The 24,609-nt window shown below is 39.5% G+C and overlaps 1 protein-coding gene across 1 annotated transcript; it reads right to left on the bottom strand.

Annotated features, from left to right (window-relative positions):
• Positions 1–24,305, bottom strand: LOC124280088 (protein farnesyltransferase subunit beta-like). The gene is given in 14 exon segments (XM_046715967.1): positions 1–677; positions 1,871–1,985; positions 4,460–4,525; positions 4,527–4,569; positions 6,637–6,769; positions 8,134–8,263; positions 11,190–11,276; positions 13,564–13,647; positions 14,922–15,024; positions 15,749–15,798; positions 16,983–17,074; positions 18,508–18,583; positions 19,901–19,968; positions 24,188–24,305. Coding segments are annotated over 14 exon segments (1,260 nt in total). The 5' UTR covers positions 24,290–24,305; the 3' UTR covers positions 1–566.
• Positions 24,306–24,609: the final 304 nt, after the last annotated feature.

Below are 24,609 nucleotides of genomic sequence, written 5' to 3'. Positions count from 1 at the left end.
GGGAATCGAACCCGGGTCTTCGGCGTGACAGACAAATGCTTTAACCACTAGGCTACCCCACCACCCTTTTGCAGAAAAGACAAAAGTTCAACACTGAAATGGATATCTACGTTCCAGATACAGTAGTCTGTACGTTTCACTATCCGTACGAAAAACGGAAGTGTTCGGATTACCGTGGCCTGACTGTATATATTTCATGGCATCTAGTGTACAGACAAGTGTCATCATGAATACCACTAAACTGGCATCTTCCACAACATGGGGTTGGCACTCTCTATCCTATCACGCACACAAAAACGACCTGAACATCCCTGGCCTTTATGTAGATATACACATAAAACACTCTTCCCTTACTGGTAAATAATTGGTTGCTAGCCCATGTTAGGACCATGTTTATAGATCTATGCTGGAAACCATAAAAAACATTGACGAAATCTTGACAAACATTCAGTGCTAGTGAAATCTGGTTATCACTTGGTTGACCGCGATGTGTGATGTAGTTGTCTCAATAAACAATACTGACAGTCCTGCCTCTCATGAGAAAAGAATGTTGGAGAAACGGTAGGTTACTTCTCTTCGTGTTTCCCCGACGTTCCCGGAACTGGCAGTGAGTTAAAATGTTCATTGGCATGGATGACGGCATCAATACCGATGTTGTACACAGGATGCACAGATTTCTGAAAAATAAACAGAATGACTTCAACTTGTAACTTCATTCAAAAAGTAGGGATCGAAGTGTATATGTTGTGAGGTTCCCTTGACACACTGATAAAGATTTTAAAGTTATGGCTACCTTGAAACTAGCTCATATTCTGCCCTTAACATGTATAAACCTGTATTACAGACAAACCCAGTTGTATGACAATTAAAAGGACATTTGTAAGTACTTTGAGTTTGCACAACCCTGAAATGAGACTAAATAGGGAATACACAGCTTTAACTTCAACACAAAATCTAACACATCAAAGTTCAACACAACAGCACCCGTGAAGGTCCGGGTTAGAATTGATCTTCAGTAACCCATGCTTGTCGTAAGAGGCAACTAACAGGATTGGGTGGTCATTTAATCAGACACAACAAATGTTTTGAGTTTGTCCAACTGAATTGTATTTCAAGAATAACATACTATGTGCTGCACAACCCACTCTGTTACATTGATCAACCGGTATTTTTGCTTAGTGTATGGATAATCATTATATAGGAGTGTTAACACAAAAACATGCATGTTTCACGCAAATAAATCTACATTTCAAGCACAATATTTTCTACATGCGTGTTCTGCACGCAAAGCATTTTGTGTTCTTGGTAGTTACATTTCTAAATTACTTCCTTAATTCTCATGATACTGAAATATAACATCGTCCTTTTTGATATGGTGATGTTACAGAAACTTGGAATTCCCCAGGTTTATATGCACGTGCAAGATTCAAAGGGCTATGCGTTTTAGAAACGCAAAGCTTTTTTTCCTTCTGTGAACACTGTACAGTCAAACAATGTTGTGTTGAGTGAGTGAGATAGTTTAGTTTTACGCCGCACTCAGCAATATTCCAGCTATATGGCGGCGGTCTGTAAATAATCGAGTCTGGACCAGACAATCCAGTGATCAACAGCATGAGCATCAATCTTAGCAATTGGGAACCGATGACATGTGTCAACCAAGTCAGCGAGCCTGACCACCCATTCCCGTTAGTCGCCTTCATACGACAAGCATGGGTTACTGAAGATCAATTCTAACCCGGATCTTCACAGGTGATGGGCGTAGAACCAAAGGCTACTCATCAATGAGGACTACATGATTTAATTTCCACTTGTCCCCAGCACAGAAGTCTTGGGATAGCTGATTAGCATGAGTTTCAACGGTTGCACTTACTACTTCGTTCTTGGTGTTTCCGACAATATACGTGTCCGCCAGATGGCCCCCTGTGAAGTGTTGAGCGATGGAGAGACCGCTGAGACAGTAACACGTGTGATAAAAGTCTCGGGATCTGTGAACAGGACAACACACAACACATGCTTCAACAGAGTTATACAAAATATTGTAAGCATTCATTCTTGAAAGAGAAATTCGAGGATTGTTGTTTTTAAGTGTTTTGGGGCTGTTTAATGCCACACTCAGCAATATTGTAGCCTTATGGCAGCTGTCTGTAAACAGCTGAGTCTGGACCAGACAATCCAGTGATCAACATCGTGAGCATTGATCTCAGCAATTGGGATTTGTCAACCATTGTCATACCTTTATCAGACACAGAGTCAGGTTGTTTGTTTCTCTAGTGCTACAAGAGCACTGACAGTAGTGACTACTAGGGCTGCGCAATATAACCGGTTTACCGGTATTTACCGGTTCAGACCTGAAAACGATACGTATTGCGATACGCTGATCGAAAACCGGTATTTTGACTTGCATTCGGAAAACTTCGTAACACTCGGAAATCTTCGGATATGCCCTTGTTTCATTTGTGCCAAATATTATTCACATTTTTATTTATTTTATCATGATTAAAAGTTGTTATTAAAGCTTAATCAAGCCTAGTGATTTTGTTGTGTTTTTGCTCTAACAATCAAGAATTAACTTGATTATAAGTAGTTTTTTGTTTAAAAATACTTCATGCAATATATTGCAATACATATCGCAATACATGCTTTCGCATCGCAATATATCGCAATATGAAACTTCTCTGCAATACCCACCCCTAGTGACTACAGTAACCATTAGGGCTTCTACATTCACTCATGTATTAGGTGCATAGAACTCTTTCCCTTCATAAATTCAATTCGCGATTCACAATCACTTTTATTGAATATTCATGATTGTTTCAAAATAGACTGTTTTTATTTGAAGTTGGGTGTTATTTATCAAGGCATGGCAGGACAACAGTCAACACTGATATATTTTATTTGATGAGGTCACTCATGATATTTTAACTCTGTCGACATGGTTTATGTAGCAAATCAACTTATTTTTAGCTAATGAGATTTTGAATCAGCCTTTATCTAGTTATGACATAACAAACAATTACAGACTTTATATGAGGTCAAAATCTGTTTCAAGGGCCTGAAAGAAACACAAACATACCTAGAGCATACGTACAATGCATCAGAATAGTTATCTGTGTGTGCTATTTAACCCATCAGTCACGACCACTGTATACATGACCACTGATTCATTCCAGCCTCTGAAGTAACTATCTGAACATACATAGAGGATATTACATGAGTGCCCATGTCATACTATGTTTACGACTCGCTCTCGCTCGGGAAATACCAACATTTAGGCACGAGTGTCCTAAACATAGTATGATATGGTCACGAATATAATATTCTGTTTATTACCGAAGTTGTCAAATTGAGGAAAATAACCCAAATCTACTTTCAAACATAGGCTGTCTGCTCGCCGTCGCTGCATGTAGGACGCAACGTCACAGAAGAAATGTGACGTCATAGCATTGTTCATGACGTCACGCCACCATGACAAAGTGATATTTTGCCCTAGGGCATCGTATGCAAAATATGAACCCCGATATGTTTGCCCTCGTAGGTAATAAACTACACTACACCATTCCAAACTTTACAGGACCGTCATATTACCAACAAGGGCCAGTAACATTTATTGATGATATCTACTTGACCCCAACTATTGTAAGTCAAGGTATAACCCTGTCAATAGTATAATAAACAGCAAAACACTGGCTACATGATAGCCTGGACATCAGTTATGAGTGAGTTTAGTTTTACGCCGCTTTTAGCAATATTCCAGCAATATCACGGCAGGGGACACCAGAAATGGGCTTCACACATTGTACCTATGTGGGGATTCGAACCCGGGTCTTCAGCGTGACGAGCGAACGCTTTAACCACTATGCTACCCCACCACCCCACATCAGTTGCGGGTAAAAGTATCCTGGATGCAGCATTTGAAATAATTGATGACCCGGAGGCCCAGTGCCAGTTGTTATTGTATCGGGTCAGCAGTTTCAAATATTTGCAGGCCCTTGTGACCTTCAGTAAAAAAAAAATTTCAACTGGAATCTTTCCCCTAATTTTTTTTTCAGCAACGTTTGGGGAATCATCCATGATCCATCCTGTTACGATAACTTACAGCTTCACTTCCTTGTATTTCAGCGCTTTATAGGAATGTCAACACCAGTCAACAAATAAAAATGAAGTGACTGAGATGATCAGGAGCTGTTTGACTGGGCATACTCACTGTAGTTTACTAGCTACTTGAATCTGATGTCATTCCACATTTACTGGGTTGTACTAGTTACAATGACAGAATTAAACAGCGTGAACCTGTGCACACTGGAGTCCAATTTGCTTTTATTGGTTTGACTTAAACAAAATGGACCTGCAGATTTCATTCAGGCCTGTAGATTTTAAAGCCTGAAGGTGATCACAGGCCCTGATGGGCAATTGGCAAATTAAAGCATTGCATACACTGCCTGGATGATCCATTACTTACTTGCCAGGTTTATCGATGAGACCTCCCCCAGGGTGTTGACAGCAGATCAGGATGTATTCCTGCAGCTTCTTGATGGAACATCCACCGGTGGGCACTGAGAGTCTGGTCATCTGGCAACAGGAACACAACCTTAACCAGTATTGTAACAGCTTGGATCAGTATTGTTAAAGATGGGATCAGTATTTCAACATCTTCAACCAGTACTTTTATAGATTGTACCATTATTTCAACATCTTAGCCCAGTATTCCAACAGCTTGGAACAGTACTACTAAAGCTTGGAGCAGTATTGTAAGTGAGGTTAAATGGTGTTTAACGTCGTACTTGAGAATATTTCGCTCATATGATGACGTGCATGCGTGTGTATGTGTGGCTGCTTGTACTAGCCCAGACTTAAGCTGGTTTTATAGTGCTAGCCCACTGAGATACCATGCTGCAGTGAAGCAGGAATACCCCACTCAGACACATTATACTGACTCCGAGTCAACCAGTCCTTGTTGTACCCATTAATGCCAAGCACCAGGCAGGGACCAACAAGTACCATATTTTAACGTCTGTTGGTACGACTCAGCTGGGATCGAACCCGCAACCTTCCGCTCTCGGCGGGCGCCCTAACCACTACACCACTGAGGCGGTGGAGCAGTATCTTAATAGCTTGGAGCAGTAACAACATGTTTTGCCAGTATTAAAGGGCTCAGGCCATAACAGTTTGGACCTATACTATAGTTATACTTTTATCAGAATCCAGCATGTCAACAGTTTTATGACATCCATGCTCATTTCTTGTGCTCAGAAGTCAAGCAACTTCATTGATATGAAATCTGGATCCAAACATCAAATCAGATCTTTGATGGTCATTTAGAAGTGGAAAGCATAAGAAATGCAGATTTATTGTGAATAACAAGACGTTTTGAAGCATATGCTGCTCTTTCGTCACCTGATGGAGCAAGCATATGCTCACCTGATGAAGGAGCAAGCATTTGCTCCGAAACGTTGTGTTATTCACAATAAAGAAGTTGACATCCATAAATCTTGCTTTTCATATCCTGGAAAGTCATACACAGACACTCACACACAAAATTTGACACATAACAAAGACACATAGCTAACACACAACACAGACACACTTTAGACACACAATGCACACACACACAGAGACTTTAGGTACATCATAGACACACACTTTAGACACAATGCACACACACAGAGACTTTAGGTACATCACAGACACACTTTAGACACACAATGCACACACACACACACACAGACTTTAGGTACATCACAGACACACACTTTAGACACACAATGCACACACAGACTTTAGGTACATCACAGACACACACTTTAGACACACAACACACAGTACATCACTTTAGACACTTTAGGTACATCTAACACACACAGACTTACAGTACATCTAAGTCACAGACACACAGTTCAGACACATCACAGACACACAGTTCAGACACATCACAGATGCACAGTTCAGACACATCACGGACAGAAAGTTCAGACACATCACAGACACAGTTTAGACACATCAGACACACAGTTTAGACACATCACAGATACACAGTTCAGACATCACAGACACTCAGTTCAGACACAACATGGACAGAAAGTTCAGACACATCACAGATACACAGTTCAGACACAACACAGACACATAGTTTAGACACATCACAGACACACAGTTCAGACACATACACACAGTTCAGACACAAAGTTCAGACACATCATGGACAGAAAGTTCAGACACATCACAGACACACAGTTAAGACACATCACAGACACAATTTAGACACATCACAAACACACACTTTAGACACATCACAGACACTTTAGACACATCACAGACACAGTTTAGACACATCACAGACACAGTTTAGACATTTTAACACACAATTTAGACACATCACAGACACACAGTTTAGACATTTTAACACACAGCTTAGACACATCACTGACACAATTTAGACACATCACAGACACACATCACAGACACACAGTTTAGACATTTTGCACACAATTTAGACACAACGCAACCATGCCCAAGATGAGGACACTATGTAGAAACACATTAAGATACTGTTATCTTCTGATGAAGACAGGTTACACAATACATCAAAAAGTCCCCAGTCTCCGAACCAGACTACTTGATGACTGTTGTCATGGTTACCTTGAGAGCACAGCACCATGTGAAGCAGGGGGAAGTTCCCTCCCTGCCAGAATGAATAGCACCCATCTACTAGTTTGTTGGTCCGGCCCTGGAACCCCCCTTCATATCGCATCTGACGATTTGCCGTCCACCTCTACAAACAAAACATTCAAGCAATGTAAACCTTTTCAGGCCTTCAGTTACAAACCATGATTATACAAAAATATTAACGTCAACAAAATCAAAACTAATGCTTTTCAGGTGCATGTTGACTTTGGAATTCATATAGTACGTATTATTATCTGAAGAGGGCATATTTATGAAAACATGCAACACATTTATGTCGTGGAAGTAAAACAGACAACTGCATATTACTGACACACAGCTCATCTCAAGACCTCTCTTACTACACAACAAACAGTGTTAGAAACTACTTTTACAGCTCATTGGTCCCCCCCTCACCAGTAACTTTTCTTATCAGCCTTTCCTAACAAGTATCAGCTGGCCCTGTCCATATTCATAACTTCATAACAATAAAACAGATCTTAATGCGACTTATACAAACTGTATTCAAAGGCAACTGATAACATACATACATACAAATATTTATATAGCGCTAGTTTCTGGCATGTGCCACTCAAAAGCGCTGGAAATGAGTCTGGAAAGACATTGGTCAAGTATTTTTCCTTAATGCACAATGTTCCTTTTTCTTACAAATTATAACCTCAATAAAATGTTTCAAAAAATTATAACTTCTTAGGATTTATTTTTTTTTCAACTTTTCTACTGAAATATTGACGGTTCAAAGGTCCTGGGAGTTCTCTAAAATGCTGGGCCTAGATTTTCAAAACTCTCTTAGCATTAAGATAGTCATAAAAGCCATACATTAACATTAACTTACAACTTTCTTAGCACTAAGAGAGCCTAAAAAATCTAGGCCCATAATGAAATTCACTGCCCTCGGGTCTCTGGAAAAGCAGCAATTTTTAACACTGACCACAAACCTCATACTTTTTATCTCTGTCATTAAGGACATAGAGCAAGGGAAGGCTGGTTAATTCATGCACCAGCTAGGAGATCTCAGAGTTATTCCTAAAGGCACTCTCCTTTACTCAACAAGTAGACATTCCTGACAGAAAGTGTAACCAAGGTGACATGGAGTGTATAGGGTTTGGAAGTTGATAATTCTGCCCTGAGTTGAAAAACAAATACAAACTGTGGAATTAACTTTTATCGGAAGAAATGGTTATTACCTATGTGGTTATTATTCATGACATATTGGTTACACAAACATAAGATCAGTAACTAAGTTATGTCATACAATTCTTGTGCACCAAAAGGGCAAACCAAATCTTTTGTACAAAATAAGAACCTCTTTATAAAACATTTGAAATGTGACACCTCTTTATAAAACATTTGAAATGTGACACCTCTTTATAAAACATTTGAAATGTGACACTGCCTTTCAACATCAGAAAACAAGGAAATGAAATGTGTCTTGAGTAATTCTATGCTCACCAGAACCTGTTTGATGTTACAGTACTGAATACCGTTGAGTAGGACTAGGGTAGCCAGCCCGCAGAAGGAGTAGCCACCATGGGCTTCTTGCCCAGGGTAGCCTGCAAACCCTCCCTCGTATGTCTGACAGCTGGAAACAGAAGTGGCAGTGGTACATACATGTTTCAAGAATAGTTTTCTGAGTTGTATCATGAGAATCCTGTAAGGAATCCCCAAACAGAGCATTCTTTCAGGTAATCTCCAAACAGAGCATTCTTTCAGGTAATCTCCAAACAGAGCATTCTGTCTTGTAATCCCCAAACAGAGCATTCTTTCAGGTAATCACCAAACAGATTTTTGTTAGTTTCTTTGTTGCTGAACACCACAATCAGCAATATACCACCAAACAGAGCATATGATGGCAGCATCTCAAGTAATCTCCAGACAGATATAACATCACTTTTAGAACTTTCTACAATAAAACATACAAGACAGCATCATGAAAAGCATGACATGCAGAACAATTTTAACAATTATTCATCAGGTCAGCAATCTGTCATCGAGGTCAGTTAGTTTCTTTGTTGCTGAACACCACAATCCACTTCTGATGACAAGCCAGGGCAGCCTGTAAATATATATCAAGAACAGACCAATGATTGACATCATGAGCATCAATCATCCAAGCAGTGCTGAGTCAGCAATACTGTCACCACAGGTCTGGCATCATCTCAAGTCTGAACTGATGTTCCAGGTGAGACTGCTGAGTCAACCAATACTGTCACTAATCATCTCATGATGCTGTTCCAGGAACTGACCCTACCTTATGTCACTAATAGGTTAAAACAAAGAACCTGACATTTTACACAAGAAAAAGCATTGATTCCATTGGATTAGTTGGTTGTTTAACATTGCACTCAGTAATATTCCAGCTATATGGCAGCAGTTTCTAAATACTTGAGTCTGGACCAGACAATCCAGTGATCAACAGCATGAGCATCAATCTACACAATTGCGATACAGTTGTCAACCACATCATCAAAGCTCTTACCAAGAAAAAAGCAATACCTTATGAATGTAGGAAAGGATTAATGGGACTACCTCTGTCCCTGTCCACTACCTATTTTGTGTAAGCACATGGGTTCATAGATTCACCTAAGTGGTTCATGTCGACAACCTTTATTCCTTTAAAATAAGTTGGCATGCTTTGGAATGAGTGAATTTCTATTGAAACTGAATACTCCACAATCACATAATGTTTTCAGTAAACCTCCAGGAACTATCGACAATGGCACTGACCTTGCAATCCATAACGATGTGTCTTTAAATAGCTCCTTCGTGGCTATATTTGTCAGTCTCGCTGCGGAGGCTGCACAGTAGGCTCCCCTGAAAACAATCACCGCTTATATGTCAGACCTATGGTTGCCATGGTTATATAGTGTAATGTTATCTAAGAGTGGTGTAGTGGATACAGCGTCTACCCGAAGACAAAGAAGGTCATTGGATGATACCTGACCACATGATACCATAGACATAATACATAGTGCTAGTCCTAACTAGGGCTGTAAAGATGCAACTATCGATGCATTGCAATTGTTGAGTCTCTGATAGCAATAGACCGATCCAGTCTGTCAATCAAAACTGGCGCATGCGTCAATTTTGGCCAATCAGCAGGCCGGGGGCACTGTGTGGATTTGTCAGACTTATTTCCGGGGTCAAACGATGCATCCGAAGCGATGTGCTTCGAATTATGCCATTTACACTCGCTATATTTATTACATATTGCTGCGATTGGATGTGTACCTTAACAAAACCATTACGGTCAAGACAACAAAAATGGAGGCGGATCAAGAAACGCGATAGGCCTCTCGATCAGTTAAATGTCTGCACCATCGTTCAGGAAACCTACGTCTGCCTGCTGATGAGAATTTGCACAATTTTGCACACTTTTGCACATGTGCAAAATCATTACCAATTGATGACAACAAATAGCAGTTTAAGACTTTGCAAAGTATTTACAAACACTGACAATTCTTGTAACTACAAAATTGTTTTTGCTTAACGTTTTTAGTCACTACTAGGCATTGAGTTGGTACGCCACAAAGCTCAAAAAGAGACAGGCTGAGAAAGCCGTGACACAATGTAAACAAATCTTCATTTCGGTTAGGGTCAACCGAAATAGCAAAACATGTTACATGAAAGAACAATGTGGCGGATATTGTCCCCTTCGCTTCTTAGATATTCTTCAATTTGTCACACATTTTAGGATGTTTTAAGTTTCATAAGCACAGTCTGAAGGCCTACAGTATCTTGTTAACAGAGCAAAATATTTGAGGAGTAATATATATCAAGAACAGACCAATGATTGACATCATGAGCATCAATCATCCAAGTCAGTAAGTCTGACCAGCTGATCCTGTCAGCCACTTCTGATGACAAGCCAGGGTTGTTGATCATCAAGTCTTCAACCAGATTTCGGAGGTGAGAGCATGCTGAGTCAGCAATACTGTCACTACAGGTCTGGCATCATCTCAGACTGACTGCTGTTCCAGGAACTGCGTTTGCCATCCAATTAATGACATATGTTCGGAGAACTGACCCTACCTTATGTCACTAATAGGTTAAAACAAAGAACCTGACATTTTACACAAGAAAAAGCATTGATTCCATTGGATTAGTTGGTTGTTTAACATTGCACTCAGTAATATTCCAGCTATATGGCAGCAGTTTCTAAATACTTGAGTCTGGACCAGACAATCCAGTGATCAACAGCATGAGCATCAATCTACACAATTGCGATACAGTTGTCAACCACATCATCAAAGCTCTTACCAAGAAAAAAGCAATACCTTATGAATGTAGGAAAGGATTAATGGGACTACCTCTGTCCCTGTCCACTACCTATTTTGTGTAAGCACATGGGTTCATAGATTCACCTAAGTGGTTCATGTCGACAACCTTTATTCCTTTAAAATAAGTTGGCATGCTTTGGAATGAGTGAATTTCTATTGAAACTGAATACTCCACAATCACATAATGTTTTCAGTAAACCTCCAGGAACTATCGACAATGGCACTGACCTTGCAATCCATAACGATGTGTCTTTAAATAGCTCCTTCGTGGCTATATTTGTCAGTCTCGCTGCGGAGGCTGCACAGTAGGCTCCCCTGAAAACAATCACCGCTTCTATGTCAGACCTATGGTTGCCATGGTTATATAGTGTAATGTTATCTAAGAGTGGTGTAGTGGATACAGCGTCTACCTGAAGACAAAGAAGGTCATTGGATGATACCTGACCACATGATACCATAGACATAATACATAGTGCTAGTTCTAACTAGTGCCGTAAAGATGCAACTATCGATGCATTGCAATTGTTGAGTCTCTGATAGCAATTAAAAAGGATTGTAGAAACGAAAAAATATTGATGCGTCGATAGTATGTGTGACTATCGATGGTCATTTTAATTGACTTCCTTGATAAATGTGCAGTGCAAAATACAGGAAGTACCAGATTCGTTCACTTTGATTTAGAGTTATCCGCCCCTGTTACCTCTTAAACAAACTTGAATTGGGTTTCAAGTTTCGTTTCTACTTTCTTGTCAGTTATTAAAAGAGACTGAAACTACTTCAGCTTGTTTTTATGTCATATAAACTATACATTCATTTGGGAATTACTTCAAATGAGACAAGTCAAGGAGTAAAAAACCCTACTGCAATAGTATTGCAATAGTTGGTCGCAGTAGACTATCACTATCACAATACTATGTTGCAAATGACTATCGCTATAGCAATAGTTGTTTCCCCCTCAATAGTCACCCCTAGTTCTAACACTGTCTGTCGCTCAGCATTCAGTGGACGAAACAAGTACAAGTGGACTTTGAGTCAGCATATATTTGAGTGGCTATCCATGTAAAACTGCAGCATGGAATCTCAGAAGGCTAGCAATATAAAACCAAGACTAGTCTGGACCAATATTAGCTTGCCAGCACCAAACATTCAAACAACACGCCTCTTGCTATGACGCGCGATCGGGGATCAAACCACCAAATCTCCATGGAAACACACTATCCCTATGTTTAATGAGGCAGTCTCGCACACATAGGTCCTACTGAGCCAGTTACAGTCACATGGTAGTCTTGGTTTGTTTGTTCTTTAACGCCCCACTCAGCAATAAATAAACGAGTCTGTAAACAAGCATTGTCACTAAGGTGACATAATCCCCCGCTGTAAAATTATCAAATCAAACTTATAAAGTAATGAAAGTTTAAGTTAAATGTCAACAAAAACATGACCAGTCAACCTCTCTTGATGTCTTGCTCTTTAGGTGTTCAAACACACACATATTTTCAAGACTGACTTTGACATGAATGTCATAGTGTATGAAATATGCAAAAATAGTACTAAAGAAATTGCTTTTGGAAAAACATTTAAGATAAGTCTTGAAAGTCTTTAAAGAAGATCCAGTGAACTGTTTTTGAAATATCTTGCTGACAATTCAGGTTAACATGCTCAAATTTTCAAAGTGTCTCTGTGACCTTGAAAATTAAGTGAAGGTCACCAAAATCAACTGGGCCCTGCGCCTTCCCTAGATAAAGCTTTGTATTGAATATGAAGAAAATCTAGTGAACGGTTCTTGAGATAGCTTAACATGCAGGTTTACATGATGAAATCTTCAAAGTGTCGTCATGACCTTGAAAATTATGTGAAGGTCACCAAAATCGACTGGGCCCTGCGCCTTCCCTAGATAAAGCTTTGTATTGAATATGAAGAAAATCCAGTGAACGGTTCTTGAGATAGCTTAACATGCAGGTAAAACGTTAAAGTCCCCTTGTGACCTTGAAATTAAGGTCAAGGTCACCAAACCTGACTTGGACCTTTCTTATACTGTGATGAACCTAGGTACCAATTATGAAAAGAATCTAGAGAACGGTTCTTAAGATATTCCAATTTGTACGGACGTACGGACGCACGTAGCCTAATACTATATCCCCCGCTTCGCGCTGAACCTGATAATTCAAGTCTGAACCTGATAATCCCGTGATCAACAGCATGAGCATCCAGCTACACAATTGGGATATGAATTGAAACAGATTTTTAGTGCTTGTGAATGTAAATACTTAGGAATGACATATTACATAAAATAGTCATTAGTTGAAATATGGCTAGGAAAGAGAAAGTGAGTGAGTTAGTTTTACGCCGCACTCAGCAATATTCCAGCTACTAGTATATGGCGGTCTGTAAATAATCGAGTCTTGACCAGACAAACCAGTGATCAACAGCAAGAGCATTGATCTACGCAATTGGGTTACGATAACATGTGTGAACCAACTCAACAAGTCTGACCACCCGATCCTGTTAGTCGCCTCTTGCGACAAGCATGGGTTGCTGAAGACCAATTCTAACCCAGATCTTCAAAGGTTGGGTATTCTTTAATGCAGTTTGTCCCAGTTACCTGATGTCTACTTCTCCACCATCGTGCATCTTGAACGAACCATCGGGCATCCGCATCCTCATTAAAAATTTGTATAATGTCTCCCTGAAATACAAAAGGTGTTATTTTACTAAGATGTACTACAAATGGTTTGAATTTTTTCATTTTCTAAATTTGTAGACAATCAGAAAATATTTTATAAATATTATTCAGAAACAAAATTCACACAGAAACTATTTTCAACTATTTGAGAACAATATGGCGGTAATGAAACAGTCTACAAAAAATTTAATACTAAACACAAAACTAAGGTCACACAAGAAAACAGAGGCAGATTATGGATATTTTGGTGCACATAGTACCAAAATCCCAGTCAAATGTCAGTAAAAAGGGAGTGAGCGCCTTTCCCTCCCATGGAACTGCCAGTGGGATACAATTATTTCAATTTTTCATCCAAATGATTTCAATTCCACCAAACTGACCAGGCTGAATATTTGTCAGAAAAGTTCTCCTGACTCTCCTCTGAATATATATAGCAGCACTTGTGTGACACATGACCTCAGGATACCATAGTGCAGGGCTCGATTTAGTGCTTTATTACTTGCACTGGTGCAACCCAATACTATATAGTGCAACCTAGTTATTAATCGAACTTAAGTATAATTGAAAAAATTAAGTCAATTTTTGAGTGGGTAAACTTCTAAATAAAACATCTGAATAATTCAACAGCATATTTCTTTCATTACATATTGCAATAAAAGCAGTGCAACTGAAATCTGACTGGTGCAACTATGTTTTAATCTTAGGTTGCACCTGGTGCAAGTAGGTTAACATCTCTTAAATCGAGCCCTGAAGTGGTGTCATGGCACAAATTACCTGGATGCATATATATAAACTTCAGTGAATTGTCTTAGTTCTTGTGAAGACAAGAATCTCCGATACTGCTGTGAATATTTGTTCAATTATACTACATCACATCAACAGATCTTGGAGTCAAGTCTTAACTGATGCCGGTCAAAGATATTTACTGCTTTGGTGAAACACACAAGTGAACCTAGAAACATAATCCAAGCGACATCAGATTTTAGCAGCAGATCCTGGCATAAGTTAGGACTGCAACTTTGAACAGCAAATTGCCAGCCTTGGACCTATATGGTACCTGTGCCCTCTACACTGTTTGATGCTTCACTGCGGCATGCTATCTCAGTGGGCTAGCACTATAAAACCAGCTTCAGTCTGGGCTAGTACAAGCAGCTGCACATACACATACACACGCATGCACGTCGTCATATGAGCGAAATATTCTCAAGTACGACGTTAAACCCAATTTCACCTCACCTCACCTCTTCACTGTTTGAAGTAATCAGTGCATTAGTTACCTGTTGATTGCCTTGTAAGCCTCGTCAGTGACTGGTGCGAGGATGCAGAGAGCGTTGACAGCAGCATACGTTGGAGCCAGGTGAGCATTCTGTCCTGGGCCACCTGCACAAACATCCACATCCAGTTACTATTAGAACAAACTTATCAGGAACTACTTTCCTACTGCTAGTGGGTTGAATATCAAATACCCCAAATTATCTCCCTTAGACATACTTCCTGTTTTCATTTCACTTTTCAGTTATTGTCTGCATTTGGGAGGTAAGTTACCGTCATCAGTTCTTTCAGGATTGGGATGTTATTATGAATATATCTTGTCTAAATTTTATGTATAAGGCAGTTACTAATATGTTATATATGTGTGTGATTGTTGTAACACTAAAGTATATATGGATCAGACAATCTAGTGATCTACACTGCGAGCAGCAGTCCACACTGTTAGTGACTTTAGTTTTACGCTACTTTTAGAAATATTCCAGCAATATCACAGCGGGGGACACCAGAAATGGGCTTCACACATTGTATCCCTGTGGGGAATAGAAATCAGGCAGGCGCGTAGCAAGCCATGTTTTTCGTGCAAGCCTGCTAGGTTGCAAAGCTTTATATTTAGACAGTATTCAGAGCTTGCCCAACCATTTTATCAACCATTATGTGTAAGCCCGGACTTTTTTAATGATGGTTGCTACGCTCCTGTCAGGTCTTCGGCATGACAGGCAAATGTTTTAACCACTACTCCACCAACCCTCCACACTGTTAAGTGTTAACAGGGGCATTTGTGTAAGTTGGTAAATTGTATAATCCTGATGTCCACCCAGATCGACAGACTCACCTGCATACCCGCCTGTTGGGGACTGACACCGCTTCAAGAAGTCAACAACTCTGCACAGATACACACTGATGTTAATGGGGATCCCAGGAAAACAGAACACTTCACTTATTAAACACAACAAGTTTAAAAAACGACTACATATTGTTGACAATGCTTCAGTGGGCATCTGTATCCACAAGTGCATGAGCAACATATCACTTCATCAAAAAACCATGAAGAAAAGCGTCAGGAAGATTATAATATATCATCAAAAGTTTTCAAATGTGAAATTAGGACCTGAAAGATGACCTTACTGTATTGGTCATAATCAGCAGCAAGAGTGATTAGAAAATTGTTGGGTTTTTTGTGATGATGAATTTATTTAAAACCAAACAAGCTAGTAGTGGTAGTGAACTAATTTAGTTCTGGTGTTGATGAAACTAGAACATTTTCAACAATACATGTGGTTACTTCGTAGTCTATAACTGAAAACTCCTACCTTTGTTTGGGTGCTTGGAAAGTGAGCTAACTAACTGGTGCGGAAGTTGGTAAGGTTTGGAGGTTGTTAGGGCAGTGTTAATCATTGGAGAGCTGCTGTAATTGTATTAGACTGTTTCTGTTAAGATTCAGTAGAGGGCAGGGGTGTGGTAGTTGCAATATCTAGACTGGAAGTTTCTAGGGATGCCAATGGATATCCGAACATAGTCTAACGTAGCATGTTCTGTCATTTATACTACAATACTTTTCACCCTGGATTCCCAACCCAGGCCCATGTTGGAAGCTTGACAACGGCAGCAGCTAGTGACCCTTAGAAACATTCTCATATCGCTTTAATCATGGCTTGGACTAGGAGCGTTCGAAATACCTGCCTGCCCCACCGCCCGGGACGGGTTATTTTCAACATGGACTGCTAGATTCTCAAATTCACCTGCCCGACGGTCAGGTTAAAATTTAGACATGTATGAAGATATTTTGTGGGCAGGTAACTTTTGGTCAGGGCTGCCAAGTTTTACATCTAACCAGCCCTGTGGTCAGGCTGAAATTTCTGGGAGTTTCATACCAATGTCTCTATTGCTTACCATGACTTGGAGCCTGTATCTGTAATGACTCTTTAATTCAAACTTGCTTTAACAGAATACCTGGGTCAGTGGACAATGTTCAAGTACCAGCTATGGACAAACTAGTTTGACCTGTAAATATTACTGTACACAGGCAATGGTCATTTTTAGAATCCTAAAACCAGTTCATCACTCACTGCAAAGCTATATCCTCTGGAACAGGATCGTTGAGGATTTCTAGACTGTGCAGGATCCAGTAACACAACCACGGCCGACTCGCATCTAAACACTGTCAAACACAAGACAAGCAACATCATGTAGTTCCATACCTTCATAAATGTAATCATCGTAATATCTGTGCACTCGGGGCTTAACATTGGACTCAAATATACTCATGGAAGCGAATAAGGGAACACATGAAAGTACAGGTGTTCTTTTATTTATTTCCAGAATTTCACCCACACTGCAATACATACCTTGTGAAGAAACCTGGAAAAGAGTAAAGGAACACTTGATCGGGAATACTTTCATGTGTTCCCTTATTTGTTACCATGAGTATATATTCAAGCTCTATAATGTGACCTGTAAACTGGTGATTGACATTAAGAGCAACAGCGTCAGGGTTTGATGACACACCAACAGCAGCATCACCCACCTCCACCTAATACCAGCATAGGTTGCTATGGGCCTATTCTAACCAAAATTTCAATGGAATGATATGTTAACAATCTAAACATATACAGTATGTAAGTTCAATCCTTACTTCAGACATCTTGAAATTAGCATCTTAGTTTACTACATTTAGTCGTACAATCATAACATGTACAACATGTGCTCATAAAATAAAAAAGCATCTTGCTCATAAAATCATCAAACATCTATTATGTGTAGATAAGTATGGTCTCTGCTGTAGTGAGGTGAGGTGAAATTGGGTTTTACTTCGTGCTTGAGAATATTTCGCTCATATGACGACGTGCATGCGTGTGTATGTGCTTGTGCGGCAGCTTGTACTAGCCCAGACTTAAGCTGGCTTTATAGTGCTAGCCCACTGAGATACCATGCCGCAGAGAAGCAGGAATACCCCACTCAGACACATTATACTGACTCCCGGGCCGACCTGTCCTCGTTGTACCCATTAATGCCGAGCGCCAGGCAGAGACCAACAAGTACCATATTTTAACGTCTTTTGGTATGACGCGGTCGGGGATCGAACCCTCGACCTTCTGCTCTCCGGGCGGACGCTCTAACCACTACACCACGGAGGCGGTTTCTCTGCTGTAGTACATCACTCTTGCATGATAATGGTATAACAATCTATACCAAAACCTTGCATCATAACATAATACGTAAGTCTTCATCCATAAAGTATCTTGCCTTTATCCTTAGTGTAAAGGATTTCTTGAATGAGTGAGTGAGTTTAGTTTTACGCGCCGCACTCAGCAATATTCCTGCTATATGACGGCGGTCTGTAAATAATCGAGTCTGGACCAGACCATCCAGTGATCAACAGCATGAGCATCGATCTGTGCAATTGGGAACCAATGACATGTGTCAACCAAGTCAGCGAGCCTGACCACCCGATCCCGTTTGTTGCCTTTTATGACAAGCATGGGTTACTGAAGGTTCATTCTAACACAGACCTTCACGGGTTAAAGGATTTCTTGACAACTATAGGTTCATTATCTATATGTTATAAATACCAACAAAACAACTAAAGCACACCTCATATGACGATGACAAATTCTTCAAGCCCTTCCACAAAAATATCCTGTGGGAGTTCCTGTCCAACTCTGGAATGCTGCAAGACATGGAATTGACACAGATTTGTAGAGATTATTAGTGCTTGTGAATGTAAATACTTAGGAATGACATATTACATAAAATAGTCATTAGTTGAAATGTGGCTAGGAAAGAGAAAGTGAGCAAGTTTAGTATTACGCCGCACTCAGCAATATTCCAGCTATATGACGGCGGTCTGTAAATAATCGAGTCTGGACCAGACAATCCTGTGATCAACAGCAAGAGCATTGATCTACGCAATTGGGAACCGACGACATGTGTCAACCAAGTCAGTGAGTCTGACCACCCGATCCCGTTAGTCGCCTCTTACGACAAGCATGGGTTACTGAAGATCAATTCTAACCGGGATCTTCACGGCTAGGAAAGAGAAAGAATTATCAAGAAAGTGATGATGATATTCTGAATTAGTTCATGTCATGACTGACTTTTCGTTCTTTATTCAGGTAGCCTCCTGGCAATACCAATCACAAGAATACACTGCACAGCTATTATAAGAACTGACCCCAATATTAGAGCTGAGGCGTTATATCGTAGCATCGATAATCGTTATACTTTATCTGACAAAACATAGATCGATACTTTTGTTTATATAGTGATATGTATCGTTGACCTAAAAATTGTTAATGTTCACTAGAAATTGACAGTAATGTAAAACTGTACATTGTTACTTGCTATCAAAATATGCTTTTTAAAAGAAAATAACTAAATATAGCATATAGTGATATGCATCAAATCGAAATGAATCGTTCCAAGATATCACGACACATATCGTATCGTGACATTTCCGTATCATCACACCTCTACCCAATATATCTCCTGTTGATGAACGAATAATCCTGGGTTTTATTTACATTTATAGCTCCTTTAACTGACTGACTGAGTTTGGTTTTATGCCGCTTTTAGCAATATTCCAGCTACATCACGTCGGGGAACACCAGAAATGGGCTTCACACATTGTACCCATGTGGGGATTTGAACCCAGGTCTTCGGCGTGACGACCCAACGCTATAACCACTAGACTACCCCACAGCCCCTATAGCTCCTTTAACACAACATAAGAAGGTATGTTCAAAAGTTAGGCTTCTATTAATAAATAATACGCTTATGCTGAACTTGTTAAGCATATGTCTCTAATGAGGTAGTTGTCGATAAATTCATCTAACAAAATGTCAGACAAGCATAAGGCACTGGGGATCTATTCTCTCCTAGAATCTCAACAGATATTAGCCTGTCAGCAATTTCTGTTTACTGTTGATAGGTCAAGGTCATTCAGGGTTCAACAGAGAGCAGTTGAATACAGGTAAAGTTCACTTACTCTGGGCTGATATCAAGTTTGTTCTTGAAAGCAGTGTATAGGGCAGCGATTGATCTCTCCACTCGCATCTGAAAACATACAGACATCATGGTGACTCACCCTCCATGGTTCCTGACAAAGCGATCTACATATACACTAGGTCTGCATCCCCATGAAAGCATGTGTATATGCCTCCTACAAACATTGGAAATATGGACAAAAGCTTTAGATACCGATGAGACTTTTAAAATACGATATATACTCCTTGATGTGTGTGTATTGTCCGTTTTTCGATCATGTCTGTATTAATGTGATGAACCTTTACATATTATATAGTAGGGGGGCTGGATAGTAAACCAGGGCTTAGTTTAAGATTTTCTGACCCGCAGTGGGGGTCTATGGTTTCAGACGGGACTAATACTAATAGTTGTGCTTAACCCATCAGGAAATAACAAGAAAACTCCCCACATCAAGGCAGGACATAAAGAGACAAGTTAGTGAGGAAGTGGGTGACTGAGTGTAGCTTTAAGCCAGACTCAGCAATATTCCAGCTATATGGTGGTTAAGGTGAGTGAGTGAGTGAGTGAGTTTGGTGAGGATCCCTGGGTCTCAAACTCTTAATTTCCAGGGGTCCTGAATAACAAAATGGGGGTCCCAGACACTTAAATATTATTTAATACTGTTATTGTATTGTGTATCATGATCATCGCATTGTTACAGTAATTAAATTGCAAATGATATCATAACCCAGCTAGTAGCAAGCTCAGTGACAACTTATTGTTACTTGATTGGAATTTATACAAAAAGTATTTGGACTTTTTCTGCAACCCTGTGGATGCACTAATAAATTTTGTTGCGTCCATTGTCAATTTTTATGCGTATAGGACGCAGGAATTCGGGTCCTGTAAATCCCTGTTTTACGCCTCTTTTAAGATAAGATAAGATATAACTTTTTTATCCTGGAGGAAATTATTTTTGTATCAAAAACGGTCTCGAAATGAATATATACAAAATTCACAAAAATATACACAATAATTACATGCACAGAATGAATGCTGATGATTCCATACAATTAACCACAAAGGTAAAGAGGCTGAGGTAGTAGTTATCGAATGCATAATGACTATTAAAAAACATTTGTTGCATTAATAACACGAATACTGGATGGTATGAAAGACTGTCGAGCTCTGTTTGTTTTAAGAGAAGGTAATCGAAAGCTGAATTTTAGCAATATTCCAGCAATATCACACCTGGGGACACCAGAAATGGGCTTTACACATTGTACCCATGCGGGGTATCGAACCCGGGTCTTCAGCGTGACGAGCAGACGCTTTAACCATTAGGCCCCCCATCGCACCTGGTGGTCAAGGAGATGAGTTTAGTCATGCAACATAGTTGAGCGGAACATATTTCTAATGTGATATTCACAGATGAATCCAAATTTCAGTTCTTTTGGAAGAAAAACATAGTCAAGAGGCAGATAATGGTTTACAAAGAATCCTAAATTCTTCTCAAGTTTCTCTTTGACTATGAAGTAGGTTGGATCAGTAAACTCTGAATAACATTGCTCTTGACAGCTCCAAGAAGATTAAATTAAAAATAAATCAGCAAGGCTTTACAATGGGCATCTTTGGTTAGCATTTCAGGAGAATTTCTTAAACAAGACAACCCTTATGATTTACCAGCAGCTGAGACCGCCTCCGTGGTGTAGTGGTTAGAGCGGCCGCCCGGAGAGCGGAAGGTCGCGGGTTCGATCCCCGACCGCGTCATACCAAAAGACGTTAAAATATGGTACTTGTTGGTCCCTGCCTGGCGCTCGGCTTTAATGGGTACAACAAGGACTGGTCGGCTCGGAGTCAGTATACTGTGTCTGAGTGGGGTATTCATGCTTCACTGCGGCATGGTATCTCAGTGAGCTAGCACTATAAAACCAGCTTCAGTCTGGGCTAGTACAAGCAGCCGCACATACATACACACGCATGCACGTCGTCATATGAGCGAAATATTCTCAAGCACGACGTAAAACCCAATTTCACCTCACCAGCAGCTGGATGGATAATGACCAACAGAGTGACTGATCTAAAGGTCCTGCAGTTTCACCTGATCTCAATGATATTAAAAACGTCAAGCAGGTGATCAGTGACAATGTGGAAAAAACTGGAGACAAAGGAATAATACTGAATTGTGCCATGACATGCACTGAACTTTGAATGACCTGCCAAGGTTGTATATTTACTTTGAAATGGCACTGATACAAAACATTACGTGTATAATCTCCTACAAGAAAAAAGATGAGAAAACGTGTAACATATGAATGAATTCGTCAGATATTAATTACATAATAGTACCATGAAAAGCTCACGTTCCTTTGGTAGGTATTTGGAATATATTTTTGTGGTTTTTTTTCAATTATCAAGACAGTATGTACAGTTCGGGTAGCCGAGACATGCATCATCGGACCCTTCCATTAACGCGATAGGTAATGTTATCGGTATCGGGATTATGAACGCTTATTGACATTTGGCATTTTTTATATTTTCGGTTGACTGATGTTTTATCTTCAATTCTGTCGCACATAGTCGCAACTCGTTCAACACGATCACAATATACAAACCATTGTCAAACATTTACTTAGGACAATCTAAACTAGTTTAAATATTAAAAACTATTTAGGAATTTAGGAATTGAGATCAGTAATATCATTTTAAACAAAACATCTGAGACTTCTATTCATTTGGATACACAATAACAATAATTGTTTCCGCTTTTTAAAAAGCGAGCCGTGTGCTGTATTTGCAGGTGAAGGTACACAATACGTCACTTCCAGAAAATATGCAAATGACTTTATAGTTGTTTGCAGGATTACTCTTGACGAAGTAAGTTTTGATTCATGCAAGATGCAATGGCGTTAGAGGTCATATTAGTTTCAAAATGTTCCAAAGATGAATACTCTAACATTTCTAAAATTAGCCATGACACTAAAATAAAATCACTTTTTCAAATGAAATTAATTTTTTTTACGTAATTTGCATATGTAAACAACCGACCCTGGGCGTGGTGTTTCTTCCCCAGAAACCTGTTTATTCACAACTGTCAAGTAACCACCACCCTTGGTGATTTTACGGGACGCTTTAATCACCCCGCACCGTGTTTGCACCCAATCCAGTTGGTTCCACGGTGATTGAATTAATTAGGGTCAAGCACTTCAGTTAGTACTGCGGAGCACACCCATCTCGCGTACAAGAGACGATAGGCCGTCTCGCGTACACGTTACGTCTCTGACTGATTATAGGTTGCAATATGTAGAGTTATGATTACAATAAATGTATCAGTGACTTTCATGCAGAAAACATGACAGAAAACAACTAGAGAGAGTATTTCAAGTTCAATAGACAACCAAAGCTTTTCTGTAGCCCACGGTAATTTATCTTCTGCATCACAAAGAGAAGTGTCCTGTCTTAGTATTAATGAGCAGTTCAGAACTAAACCTTGTGAAGATAGCTTCATTTCTTTAGGGTATCTTCTTTATGTTGACAAAGGAAATATCTGAGCGACACATTTTCAATACCTGTCCTATATCTGGTATAGATAAAGAAAAGTACAATTAAGTGAAAACCTAATGAATAAGCATGTTATAGTTTGTCGAAGACTTTTGGTGCTGTTTCTATTATTCAGATTGGGAACCCACAAAACATAGGACAAAACAAACCAATGTGCATTTTCGCATGTATAACAACATAAACTTAACATGATTCTAAATTGAAATAGAAGGTATCTAAGTTCTAACCTACAGAGACACATCCTCAAATTTCGAAAGTAAGTAGCTTCATCTCCTAATTTTCCATGTTAATAGGCACATGTTTGGAAGCATTTAGGATGAATGATGTAATCTCCAAAATGGTATTCAATCAGCAAATGGAAAAGATGCTGCGGGTTTCACTTGTGACCTAAATGTTCATTTTCACCTTTCATATTTAGAGGAAACTTGTAACATGTTCACAGTAAGTAACGTCGTAAGATTTCCATAAACAGTACAGACCATATCGTCATGAAACTTGTCCAACTGTCCTAAGTTTAACAAACACTAGCATAACAAGGCAAGCGGTAAACGGAATTCAAAACGCATGTCTAGTTGTAACTAAAGACAACGACATTTACATCGTTCCACTGCAACGATTTACCAACAGCAAGATTATCTACAGTAGAAATGTGCAATGACCTGGAAGAGCAGTTTGATCAGATGCATTATGAAATATCACTGTGAGTGTTGCGTTTATTTTCTACCCGTTATTTTGATCACATAAGTACCTGTTCGTCAGATGTTTCTGACCATACTTTATCGTCTCCGAATTTTTCATTTTCAAATTTTTCCCAAGTGCATCTTTGACGGAGTTTGCTGTCATCTTCCATGATTTCAGATTCTGTTCGACGGTGTTTGGGAGTACTTGTTGGGATATATTATCTTTGTGGTACATGTTGAATTCAAATTCTCACCATAAAAATATTGAATAATTATTCATTTGAAATTTTATTGAAACATATTATGCATCTAATCATCCATATGATAATTACTGTCATTAATCATTAGCCATCGTTTACGGATGTTGTTATTTAGTATAATAAACACTCCCAAAATCCGGAATGATATTCCAGCTATGGAAACCGTTTTCGGTTCACTTAAGGGACCCATGGTCCAATCAATGATGAGAATTCCGAAACCAGAATGAATA

This window comes from Haliotis rubra, unplaced genomic scaffold, assembly GCF_003918875.1.
Source record: "Haliotis rubra isolate DU_JTF1 unplaced genomic scaffold, ASM391887v1 Scf26, whole genome shotgun sequence".
NCBI lineage: Eukaryota > Metazoa > Mollusca > Gastropoda > Lepetellida > Haliotidae > Haliotis > Haliotis rubra.
Note: the sequence above shows the minus strand (reverse complement) of the source record. Positions and strands in the feature narration are given on the sequence as shown.